The 13,302-nt window shown below is 38.3% G+C and overlaps 1 protein-coding gene across 1 annotated transcript; it reads right to left on the bottom strand.

Moving 5' to 3' along the window:
• Positions 1 to 2,438: 2,438 nt before the first annotated feature.
• LOC129762627 (peroxisomal membrane protein PEX16) lies at positions 2,439 to 11,996 on the bottom strand. The gene is made up of 4 exons (XM_055761082.1): positions 11,720 to 11,996; positions 11,401 to 11,653; positions 10,592 to 10,975; positions 2,439 to 10,534 (listed from the first exon to the last, which is right to left on the bottom strand). The coding sequence occupies exons 1-4, from the start codon at positions 11,841 to 11,843 to the stop codon at positions 10,285 to 10,287; spliced, it is 1,011 nt and encodes a 336-aa protein (XP_055617057.1). The 5' UTR covers positions 11,844 to 11,996; the 3' UTR covers positions 2,439 to 10,284.
• Between the last annotated feature and the right edge of the window lie 1,306 nt (positions 11,997 to 13,302).

Here is a 13,302-nt window from a genome sequence, read left to right on the forward strand (position 1 = left end):
ATTAATACCTACGTTGAGACGATGAAAGTTTCTTTGGCAACGTTAGTGCCATTCAAGAAGCATTACATTCTCAATAAATGAATATAAAGACAGTAAATATTCTCCTTTTAATGAACCCAAACTATTGAACTGCTTTCAAAATTGAACACAGGATTTGTAGAAAACATCCAAATAGTATTAAGCAACACTTCGATGTTGTCGTTCTATTGAAATTCATCAACCCCACGACAGGGTTCACTGAAAAAAGTCTAATTACACCAGAAACCTTGACCGCATAGACGACGATGCCCCGAATGAGAAGTGACATCAATTTCTGATCAACACTGCTGTTGTTAAATGCTCAACCACGAACTATGTTCAACTAATATTGGGATACGTTTATAGTGATTACCAAGTTTCCATATATTCTCATGTGTAACACTTATAGCGCATCACACCAAGTTCACAGCTTAACTGTTCATCACCTGATACCTGCATATAACGAGAAGCAATTAAATATTAGGTTGGGGAAAAAGTTATCCATTACTTGTGGGTGAAATTCAAAACTTTTTTTAATATGCTCCGGATTGTCCGATTTGGGTCAAATATGCACCGTTTTGTTGTAAAATTTGTTGCCATTCTAAATTCATAATGCCTCTGTCATGGAAGTCTCGGTCGTTATTGGCGAAAAACTCAAGCAATAGATTTTTACGGGCTTCTCTGGATCCTAATTTCTTATTACTCAGGAAGATTTACAATGCAAATAAAAGGTGTTAATCGCTTGGTGCCAGGTCCTCACTATATGTTGGATGCATTAAAATATCCCAATCAAGCTCTCGGAATTGTGTGGCCTTGCGTTGTCCTGATGGAACACAACGACTCTTCTGTTGACCAATTCTAGACGTTTCTAGCCAATCACTTTTCTAAAAAAAAATTTTTTAAATAAATTAAATTGCACGTATTTTACTGTTGCAGTATCGGCGCCATAAACACCATTTACAATTTCAGCGGCCTGGCTTGCATTTTCACCTTTATAAAAAAATGTAAAATGTACCGAATTTTCTCTTTGTTGATATCAAATGTTAACACCCTGTAACTCACAACTGAATGGATGTTACGCGGGATATTAATTACTAAAGCCAGCTACCGAGAAAATAATAGATAACTTTTTCCCCAACCTAATATACAATGACATGTTTTGGTACCGTTCAACCGGTCTGATGTCACTGAATCTAAATAAGACGGAGGAGCAATGAAGTATTGCATAATCAGTGTTATATTATCCAACTCAACGCTTCACACCTTTGTGTGTCGTGCTGTCCTAGAATTAACTGGTGTTCGGCTTACTACATTTGAACAGCCAGCGGTGTTATGAAGTAAATACTAGAACGTGTCCATGCAGTCCGATGCTAAGTCTGAATGAATGGATCAAGCGAAATGCATCCCATTCATGTATGCTGACTGAATACAGTTTTTGTCGTATTTAAATAGTGAGTTAAAATTTCATCAGAAAGAGAGAGAGAGAGAGAGAGAGAGAAAGAGAGAGAGAGAGAAAGAGAGAGAGAGAGTGGAATGCATTCTCGCATCTTATCATAAATTTCGTATAATTACACGTGAAACACGACTTTGTCGCGTACACGTTCCCTGTCAGACCGTTTTTAGAATGGTTTCCGTTCAGTTCGTGTGGGCGTGTACGGGACAAAATAAAAAAGTAGAACTTTATTGGGCAATTAACTCGGTTTGAATCAACTATGTGCGGAAGGTGTTGCAACAACATAACCTAACAAATGACAAAACCTAATAAATTACAGAATATGTAAACTTTTCTACAGGATTACTTTGATAAAAGAACACACATTGTGATATAGGAAAAAAAAAGTTCGATTGCTTCTTATCAAATTTTGAGCTATTGAAACAAATTAGATTTTTAGATCAATAAGTAACATGCATATAACGCGTAGACATTTTATCTTTCGAATGAAATGTTTATCATAACATTTCGTTCAATTGGTTAGGAGGTATTAACGCTCACAATCTTGGTGGTCCGGCGTAACGCTCTCGTTTTCGAAACTTTGAACTTACACCCCAGTATAGAAATGAAAGATGTAGTCCTACGCCAAAAATACTTTTTCACAGCTTGGCAGTTGACAACAGACGTTTTCCAGACAATTCTTCACGTTGTTACTCTCTCTTATTTATGTCAGACTAGCCAGAAGGGCTAATCCTAGAAAAGCCCTCGATCCCTGGTCTAAGCCACGGGGACCATTGAGGGTGGGCTTTCAACTGCCTCTTTTAACTCGGCTAGCTCGAGCTTGACACTCGGAGGCTCAAGATCGGCTCACTCTCTTTTTGGGCACAAATCAAGGATTCAGTTCACAAGTAAAAACACAGATAGATTCCTTTTTTTTTTTGTTTATTCAACTTACATTTGTGTATATGTCAGTGTGATGTGGCCGGCCGGATGTTGTCGAGCGAAACCTGGGCGCCGCGAGCTTTGCCGTAGCTCGAAGAGTTACTATAGGGTTGGTAACTCAAGTTGCTCGTTGCTGCAGAGCTTCGTGGACGGCAGCAATCTTCCTCAAAATCGTTTCGCTCCGGGGAATCTGAATTCAGGGCAAAAATATTGGGTCCTGATCCTTCCGTCCTTTCAGGTCGAACTGCAGTTTTCAAATGTTTTATTTGAATTTCTATAATCGGGATCACTTTAATAGCTTTTGTTGTGCCTTGGATAAAGAGCTTTTATTGTAGACCCAGTAGTGCTTTCCTTTTCCCATCGTTCCCTTTTTCGGATGTCGCTTATCAAATATCTATTGCGCAATCCACGGCTTTTATGGCGTTTTCGCCCGACAACAGGTTTATGTGTTCGGTGTGAGTATATGTGTGTGTAATTATATTTATAGCTAACTTAAATCCTAGTTCATTTGAAATTTCCTATACTCTAATTTATTTAATTCTATATCTAACTACATTAATTGAAGAACTAATTTCTAAACGGTAACAACGTAAATTTTAAAGTTGAGTATCTCGGTTGCAATAAAAATGTTGCTTAACAAGCTATAGGTACAGCCTCCTAAACCAGATATTTTCAGCGACAGATTCACAGGCTTAAAAATTTCTGCCACCTTTCCCTTTTCCGGTTGCCGTATAAAACTCGTACCCAGGAAGCTTTTTGAAGACTGTTTTGACGTAGGTTTCGTCGTCCATAACCACGCAATCGAACTTCATGAGCATTTTTTTCTATTATTTATTTGAGAGGCTTTCAGTCTGCTTGGCTGGTTCGCCTCTGTAGTGATGGCAGCAGACATTGCCGCAAGGTACAACAACTTTCATTAAATATACAAAAAAACATTAACATCAAATTACTGCATACATTTGACCTTGAAATAACAACGAGAAAAGAACACATTCAAACATTTAATAATTGAACAAAACCGAGACCGAGACCGAGCAATGATCGGTCCTCAGTCTGGACAGGATTCGTTGTTATCGCATCATTTTTACGTCCTCGAACCCTGCAATCGAGCCCTCAACCTTTCTGAGGAACTGCTCTCTCTCTCTCTCTCTCTCTGCGTGCCACCTTTCAGACCAAAAGGTGCGAAAAGAGTTGGTGATCCACTACTTCATGTCGTCAAGCGGCACCTCCCGAGTGAAAAAAGGGTGTGACCGATACCGGCAAATCGGTCGACCGCTTCATTCCCTGCGATGCCACTGTGTCCGGGATCCCACATGAACACAGTGTCGGGCAATAGGCACTTCCTGACAGCCTGTACCCATGGGTGTTTGGACCTAGCCGCACCGATGGCATCAATGGCACTTGCCGCACTTGCAGCAGCGGCTTGGAGGACGAGTTTGTGGTTGCCTCTAAAATACCGGCCTCCTCTGCCGAGAAAATCTGACAGATTTCCGCCACTTTTTTGCTAGGAATCAGTCTGTTATTACTGTCGGTTACCCCAAATCCAACTCCTGATGGTCATTTTGAGCCGTCCGTATACAGGACGGACTCGATCATATGCAGACTTGATTATATGTGATTCGATTATAAACAATTTTGGACCCGATTATAATACAGTTTGGAAAAAAATATTTTTTTTATATTTCAAAAATGACTTATTTCAAGAAGAAATGTAACCTTTCAACGTTAAGGTGTAATTTAAGTGGCTATTACATGTACAGTGGGGTAAGAATTGTGATTTTTGAAGATTTTGCTTGAATTTTCACCAGGAATTGTTTATATCGATATTGCAACCAAATTAAGAAAGATAGAAGTTGAGTGTCAGAGAACAAATTGTAGAGCGGTTAGGGAGCTTCAATTTAATTGATAGACACAATCTAGTTTAATATAAATTTTTAGGATGAAATTAATAATAACACATTAAAATAATTAACTTTTAAGTTTTTCACTTCCAAAATGTTATTTAAATCCTGTAGTTCGAGTTTAGCTGCGGTGGAAGGCAGACGTGTCCGTTCACGCTCTGTTCTATTTTTCAATAATTGTGCTTTACTGGCTAACAAGTACAAAGTTTTTTAGTGATAGGATAAAGTGCATTAGAAGTTCCAAATGAATCAACTGGAGGAAGTAGAATGGATTTAGTTATCCACTTGGTGATCACTTTTATTTTGTTGACGAGACACTGAACATGAATAGACATGTTTTTGCTCCGTCCATTTTACAAAGTGCAATTTGTGTACGCAGTTGTGTGTATTTGAAAATATACAGTTCTGTGGTGGCGAAATTTCTAGAATATTATAGTGTATCAGTAAATTTTAATTGAGTTCTCTCATTTTGAAAATGTCCACGTTCGGTCGTGTCATTTAACGATGCCCGCTATAAGTGCGAGTCTGTGAGTGAGGTGCAGAAAATTGTCGGTGACTGCTAGAAGAGCGCTCGAATTGTATTTGATTCCTTCAGTGATTTTATCACCATATTTAAAAATCCATATGTGAAATAAAAATATATTTTAGTCGCTGGTCGCAATGAGGATCGCGATGGTGAAATAAATGAGGCGATCAGAAACCACACCCGATTAACTTATATTCCATATGTGTTTGTGTTTCTTGATTTCAACCCTAAGACAAGATGAGACAACTGGCTCCTTACTCTTCTTCGTCGTACAAAAACGAAGCCATGATATGAAGATGCCAGAGTTGCCAAATATTATAAAATTTCGTATTTGGTTGGTGCGAATTTAATGAATTTGCATATTTTCAGTAAGGCAATCTCAAAAAGGATAAAGGATAAAATAAGTCTTTTAAATACCCATGTCTATAATATAATAATGACATCCATAACAACTCTTCCAAGATTGTCTGGAGAATCTTTTCTCGTTGATTCGTGCACAACAACGGCGCTCAACTCCATTTCCAATTCAGAAACAACTTGAAAATCGTGACTCTTTCGCAATACATGACCGTAGTACCGAATGCTTCGCATACAGCCGATACACAAGAACATCTTGTTGGATTGATGAACTTGCTATCAAAGCGGTGAGAAGAATGTTCAGCCCAGAAATTGATGGACAGTGAAGCAGCATCGACATCATATCGAATTTCAGCTTCATCTAATTTTAGTGATAATGTGGATGACATGAATATTGAATTCGACTATGAGTACACCATCGATGAAGCGAAAACTTTCCTCGACAGAACAGAACAAAATTCGTTGTTCTATATAGCTCTTTACATCATCAAAATAAGTCAGCGGGAAAGTACATGTCAGCAGTGTAACAATTGTTAGTCAGCAAAACACAACCTGGATGGTATCAACCATCTCTTTTTTCATATTTACGAGCTAGAGCTAACAACTCTCCCATCTGCATAGTGAATGATGAGACTTTCCATTTCCTCTTAGCAATGGAAACTATATATTGAGGAAAAACACATACATAAACTAGCATATAATTCTTTCACATTTACTTTAAACTAAATATCGTAATATTCATTAAATTCACCATTTCTAATTTCAATACAAATCCAACGCTATTTATTTTTATTGGCAACACTGAAAAAATCGGCTTTGTTTACAAAATTTATCGAAATCAGCCAATCAGAAATCAGAACGACTGACAGAAATTGGGTCCGTAAAAGACCCCCTATTGTCTGATCTTATCTTAGTTTCAACCTAATGAAGAGTGTGCAGTGTTGTAGTAATGATATTATCGCAAGTGATGGGATCGTGTATAACATGATAATTAGTTTTAGGCTTATTATTTTCAATGTATTTTTTTAAATTTTTATATTAGTACAATAATATTTATCCACATTCAAAATAGTGAGATATTCATCTAAAACCTAAAAAACTAAAATCGCAAGTGATATTCAATTATCGTTTATTGTATTCCGCAAGTAGCAAAACGTTAATCGTCAATAGTGAAGAATAAAGTACGCTACACATACAGCGTCACTGTCACCATCCCATCCGAGATGGAAAATGAAAGGTGGGAAGATTTTTAAATCTGTGACGTCACAGATTTTGTTTATGCATGTTACTTTTCTTATAATAGTCCACTACATAGGAAAAGTGTTGTTATTACAAGTAAAAATAAGCAGATGAAATGAACGAACAATTTTTTTTTCTTAAAAACAATGTTAGCGTTCAAAATCATAAAAGCCCAACTGGCAATTTAGCAGAAACTGAAATTTCAGTATTATTGAGGTATTCTAAACATAATTTCAATTCAATTTTTCTTCTCGTTCGCCGACCAAAAACGTAAATAAACAAAGTCAGAGTCACATCTTTTGTTCTTTTAACGGAGAAACCTTCAACAGTGGATGGGAAAAAATGTTGCAAGTTTTTTCATGTAAAATTCACTTGAAAAATAAATTAAATTGACTCCTTATGAACTAGATTGAGACGAAAAGTTTTCCGCTTGTGTCTTAGTTTTAGACGAATGAAGTGTTCAACACTCTAATTGTGAAAAAAGTAATTACAATTGCTGACAAGAGAAAAACTTCCATGAAGTTGCTCTAAAATCCAAACGTAGTAGACATTAGAATACTATTTCTGATATAAGAAGAAAGCAAAGAAAAAAATAAACATTTTAGTTTGTGACATGTTCTGTTTTTTTTTATAATGCGAAACATATATTTTGGAAATATGTAATTAGTTTCTATATATCCTCTTTCAAATTTATTCGCTGACACACTCAACGTTGTAACATTTGTTTAACTGACTGGTATGCCTGATATGTGAACTTCCAATCTTCCAGGCTACTAATACAATCAAAGTTTAACACAACCAAAACTCGTGAATCTTCCCACCTTCTATTCTTCATCTCGCATCCCATCAACTATTCTCTTGGACTTATTTTGCTGACGTCAAAGTTGTCGGTGATTGTGTATGTAAATGCTACCATACGATTTCCATGGGAGAATATTTGACATTTCATTCCTTTACGTTGACTTTACAGTGACGGGACGTTGTATGTGTAGCGCACTTAATCCGTAAATAGTAAATTGCATATCGTGAAATTTCTTCAAAATAGTTTTTAAATTTGCGCCTTGAAGAACCTTCAAATATTTCATCTGTTCGTTTTACTATAAGGCTAAGGTTACTTTTGATAGGAGTACGCACGAAAATTTGATTGTACGAATAGAAACAAACAATTTTGTTCGATAGAAACAGACGAATTCGAACGAAGCAAGGGGGAAGCAATGTAACCACACCAATACAACTCAATGTGGTTGTTTACTTTCACTATTGCATACAATTCGTACGATCACTTCTCTGCATCCAGTGTCACCGCCGCCTAAAGGTGTTATCCTCCGTCGTCGCGATTGAAATGTGATACTTCGCAGTGAGGGCGAGATGATTTGTATGCAAGGTTATATACACTTCATTTTGCTTTCACCGTGAGGTGATGTTCGTGATCAGGCTCAGAGTAGGTGTGATGAATAACGGAACATATCACCGGATCGGTTGGCCTTGGAGGAGTTTTCTCGGTTACCTTCTTAGGTTTCCCACTATTGAATCTCCGCCAACGCGGTTGAATTTCGATGAAAAGTACATGCGATGAATACTAGAATATATGAATACAATATATTATATAAAATGTATTAATTTTACAGATTTTCCTTCTCAGGACACCTAAAGATAATCTCTGCCGCGTATTGTAACACATGAGATTTTCGGATTTTTTTTTTGTCGAGAAGTCAATTGTTCGCATTTACATAATCACATCATTTACCGAAGTGAATCCTGATTTTTCTTAACCATTCCCACTGACAACTATCGCTTCCATGATAAATGCTAGGGAACCACGCTATAAAGGCGACCCTTCTGGCCTTCGGGCGGCGAATACCATACTAACATTCCTTCTCTTCCCCTGGTGACTGTAAGGACGTGGCCAGCGTCGTTATTGACCATTTAAAGCTCGAATCACCGGAAATCTCACAACGAGAATGATTTGCTAATCCCAAGCGTCATTCTGTGTGTTCTTTGTGCAATTTGGTTGATTCAGGTCAATCAAGGAGAGCAACTACGAATTGTACAGTCTACCCAAGCTCAAGCTCCAAAAGGTTATTAAAATCCACTAATTTAGATGTTCCACTACTACATCCTGTCTAAATTTTCATCTTTCAAATGAAAGCAACAGAATCGACTTCCGTAGTACTTTGTAGTGTAGAGACAGTTTGAGGCAACAGAGTCCGAAACAAAAAAAAAGTTCCATAACTCTGTCATTGTTGAAATTCGAACATATGCGTAGAAGGATTTTTTTTCATCAAATATGATCGTCTATCACCTCCTGAGAGAATCTGGATAAATTTATTTTTTCATGTGAGTAAGGTGTTTTCTGACTTTAAGGGGATGAATCAAAAATCAAATTCCTCTTTCGTGGAGACGGTATTTTTTTTTTTTGCTATAGTGACCCTGAAAATGTTTTGGCAGACCGGACGAGCTCACCCCGGCTCGGAAGTTGGGGTGGAGAACGGTATCCGTTGGGAACCTTCAATCGTTCACACCAAACCAGGGTTGTTTTGCCACCGGGGGAAAGTTGGAATGCATCACCCGCTGCAGAATCGTGTTGCTAAGGGCAGTCAGGTGGGTCCCCCCCCCCCTATCGCTGCTTTTCGACAAAGAACTGGCAGTCCTAGATACAATGTCAAAGTCGATGATTAGGTCGAAAGAGGGTTCCCCAATTTCAACGCAGACAGAGGCAGCTGGTGTTCATGACAAGAGGCCATAGATAGTCCGTAGCCCCTTGTTATACATATACAGACAGAGTTTTCGGGACCTTGTCTCCGGCCCAACACGTTAGCTGGAGGCCATAGGTGAGACAGCTGCTGATGATAACTTTGGCCGCCCGTAACCGAATCTTCCTGTTATTGATCCGATACGATTTGGAAGTAGTTTTCAGAAGGTTGAACAGGGTGGCACAGATCTTCTTAACTTCTTCGAAATTGCGGAGGAAGCTAAGTTTGTGGTCGACCAACTCTCAGAGGATCTTTAATGTTTTTCGACGAAGAATCTATTCATTGTACAGTTGGATCCTGGAAGTGGGATCCTGATGTCTGTGACATCCATGTACATATGTCTGTGACATCCATATTACCATATGGCCGCTCTTCTGTGCTGAAAGTTTGAATCGTCTCTCGGTCGTCAACCGGCCGATGACATCTGGATGCACTTCGTAAGCCTCGGATACCACGACCTTTGACATGGAATATGATTTGCATATGGGAAATGTGATAAATAATCAAATAGTTGGTTTTCAGTAAAAATGTTATATTCGTCCCAAAATTTCAACAATGAGCCCTGATTAAAAATCTACGAGGGAATGAAAACTATAAATGTATGAGGATTGAACATAAATATTCATGGGCAACCTTTCTCCCATTTGATTCAAATCAAGATGAATGAACAGTGGTTCTAAATCTGTGGACTCACACACAGCACTCTGTCAAACGATCAATTTGTTCAATTAATGACATCTTAACAAAGTTCTTCGCTACGGGCAGTAGCCTCTATTCAGCTACGTTAGCACGAGCATTACTACAAGCGTGGAACCCAAAAAGAACACCACCGTCACATTAAGATATACACTGAATTAGACTCAATTGATTAGATTCAATCACGATGTGTACCATTCAGTCTACAGCAAACTGAAATACATCATGATTTCGGCCTTCGCAATACACTCCCGCATTTCATTTTTCCATTAAGGTTTTTTTTACTCAATCCCCCCATCTAGGGTAAATAAAATATCGCCGTACCCGCACACACAAACGTCCCTGCAAGATAATGCACACCAACTGTGCTTTACGTTAAATAATGATTTATGTTACAATGTCATACGAAGAATTATTTGGTTACGTAGACCACATATAGAAATAGGTCTCCTGCCAATGTGGAATGTAAGAGAGAACCAGTTTGGTAAGTACTCCCGTCAATGGAATGTTGTTGCCGACTTTATTCAGCAAAGCAGCAATTTTATCTTTGCTGAATTTATCATAAAAAGGCGATCGCATCAAATACAACAACATTGATACGCATCGACGAGACAGCTCCTGTTTTTGTTCTGTAGAGAGGTCCTCGCGATTCATGTAGTAAATACGAAGGCTGCAACGAAAGTAAAATAAAGCATATATTCTCAATGAATGATGAAAAAAAACGTACCTCGCTAGATCGATAGCCATTGGAACCAGATATGACTTCCAACTCTTCAAACCATACTTTCGTACGCAGGCAAGATGTACGAGTGGTTTCAGTATGTATATCAACTCGGCCGTACGAACGAACCGGCCACTGCATTGAATAGGATACGAGTCAATCACATGCTTTAGAGGCTTCCATGCGCGGGCAACTGCCGGTGGAGCTCCGTCTACCTTCCGTAATACCCGGCCGGACCGCTTCAGTCGAACAGTCTGACTCAGATCGTGGAAGGAAACGTTTCCCGGTCGTGGTTCGTTGATAGTTTTCCTGTTCAACACTGGGATGGGCGGGTTTTTGACAATGTTATTGTTCTGACAACACAACGTAAGGATCAGTCGACCAATGCACCTGGAAGTATTCATTTAGGGTGTTGAATTTGTCATTCGTCAAAAATGTTATCAGTATCTATAAGTAATGACCTAATAGAACGCAATAGTGTGACAATTTTTCTATCTTTTAATAGTGTATGAATCTTTCACAAATCGTGAAATTTCATAGAAGAACAATATTTCGGTTCGTCGATGAATCTATGCAGACTTCAAAGGATGCATTTCGTCATTTATGGAACAAAAAGTACGTGTTCACGTACTTACTATGCTAAGTGTACGCGTTTTGATCATATCATATAATCTCTGATATCAACAACTAATCCTTAGTTTTTAGCCGTTATCGCAGCAGTTCTAATATGCTGTATTAATTTCTAGTCACATTGACGATAAAGGCATCTCTAATTTTTATGTCCATGACTTCCAGACAAAAATCAAACCACTTACTTGAACGTCTGCACGACAATAATGAAAAACCATCGTCCACTGGGACCCCAGATTTTATACGCCGACAATTCAATAAAAACCTCGCAGTATTCCAACGTTGTCAAGGCAATCTTAATCCAACTTGCCACCGGTGACGAATCCGACCACTGAGCAACTCCACTCGCCTTTTCAATTATTCTGTCGTTGTAAAACACCAACAAATTTGACAACGAATAAACGAGTTCGGAGACGGCCGAAGAGTTGTTGATTCTACCTGGAATTCAAAACAGACATTTCCTAAGCACATAATGTCCTCACGTTGACAATAAAACCAACAAACCGGCTATAAAATACGACAACCATTTGATGGTCATTTCCACATCTCCGAGAGACGAAGGATTGCTCGAGACCCATTTGACGTACTTTGTGTACAAATTTCGTACTTCCAGCCATGGTGCGGACATTATCTCGTTTCTCGATTGTGGAATTCCACATAAAACGGCAAACGTCAATTACAACTAAATCCGTCTAATTCTTTTGGAAAGAATTACAGCAAGAAAGGTCAACTTATTTCAAATTGTGGAGACCGAACGCACAGCAGTTCCAAATCTGCGGAAATAAATAATGAACAGAATGTGTCATAACACTACAAGTGACTTATCCCCCGTCGGAATCATGTGCGAGGGGGGCTACAATACGATAAAGAACTGTAATATTTTAACGCAGTAACAACTTACGTCTCAGATCCAATTGAAATACTGAAATAAAAAAAAAACATGAATAGAGGTTTTTAATTTCTAAGCTGGGTTCAAAAATAAATTTTTATCTCAAAGTCAAACTTAATGTGCAATAATCTTCACAAAAGGTGAAAAGAACAAAGAAAGATTCATTCCCGATCACCATCCATCCTAAGCCATTGAAGCTACTCGAGATTCCAGGTTTCACCCGTTTTCGATGGAAGGTTACGATATTCTTAATTTATAATCAGGAACGACTATACAAATCATATTTTTCATATTTTTTTAGTATCACTAACAACAGCCATTTCCTTATTGTTGTGGCAATTCGTCCAACTTTAGAAGTCCACTTTTCAAAGGTTCTGGTTAAAAGATCTAGGAGTTCTTTTAGTAATTATTATATACGGGTCCGGACTAAAATGATTTTCATTCAATGTTTAAAAATTTACAACCGCCTTCGAGCATGCTAATCTCAGTGAAGGTATTCTTATCCGATTCTGTATTGTGTATCAGAAAATAAAACAATGGTTTATGAGGGGAAACCCGCTTCAGTAAATTCAACTCTACTACAACGTATTAGTATGTTTCAGTTCATAGAATTAGAATTCATGAATTGAACTAAAATGGCACTGTATCAACGAACCAAACGTAAAAAATGCTAAACTATACAAACCCTGACTATGTCGGAATTTCAGATTTCAACAACACAAATATATTTACAGTTTAATGAGAGCCTCGGAATGTAAGGTAGTTCACCTCCACGCGGTGCATCCTAGGCAACGCTAATGGATTACAAACTGAACGTTTGTACTTCAGGCTAGGAGCGGCTCAAACAGCATCTTTCTCGAATCGAGCGACTAATCAGCAATGCTGTATTCTGTCAGCTACATCTAAGATGACAGTGGAATGTAGGTATCGCCACCACGGAAAAGTAGCATATTGGCCCTAACTTACAACGAAAATAAATTTAGAAAGGACAAACGGCAACGACGAACACGGAAATTAGCATAAATTTGGGTAGACTGTACACCTCGCAGCTGCTCTTCGTGATTGACCTGAACCAGCAAAATTGCACAAAGAACACACTAGATGACGCTTGCAAATCATTGTCATTGTGCAAATTTCGGTGATTCGAACTGTGAATAGTCAATAACGACGCCGGCCTCATCCTTACAGTCAACAGGGC

This window comes from Toxorhynchites rutilus, chromosome 1 (assembly GCF_029784135.1).
Source record: "Toxorhynchites rutilus septentrionalis strain SRP chromosome 1, ASM2978413v1, whole genome shotgun sequence".
In the NCBI taxonomy this organism is placed as follows: Eukaryota; Metazoa; Arthropoda; class Insecta; order Diptera; family Culicidae; genus Toxorhynchites; species Toxorhynchites rutilus.

Bases quoted from the DNA above. Each gene is read 5' to 3' on its own strand.
- LOC129762627 (XM_055761082.1), bottom strand. From the start codon at position 11,843: ATGTCCGCACCATGGCTGGAAGTACGAAATTTGTACACAAAGTACGTC. The intron at 11,654-11,719 runs GTTTGTTGGTTT...TTTGAATTCCAG, and splicing joins GTTGTCGTATTTTATAGCCG to GTAGAATCAACAACTCTTCG. The intron at 10,976-11,400 runs GTAAGTGGTTTG...GAATACTTCCAG, and splicing joins ATTGTCGTGCAGACGTTCAA to GTGCATTGGTCGACTGATCC.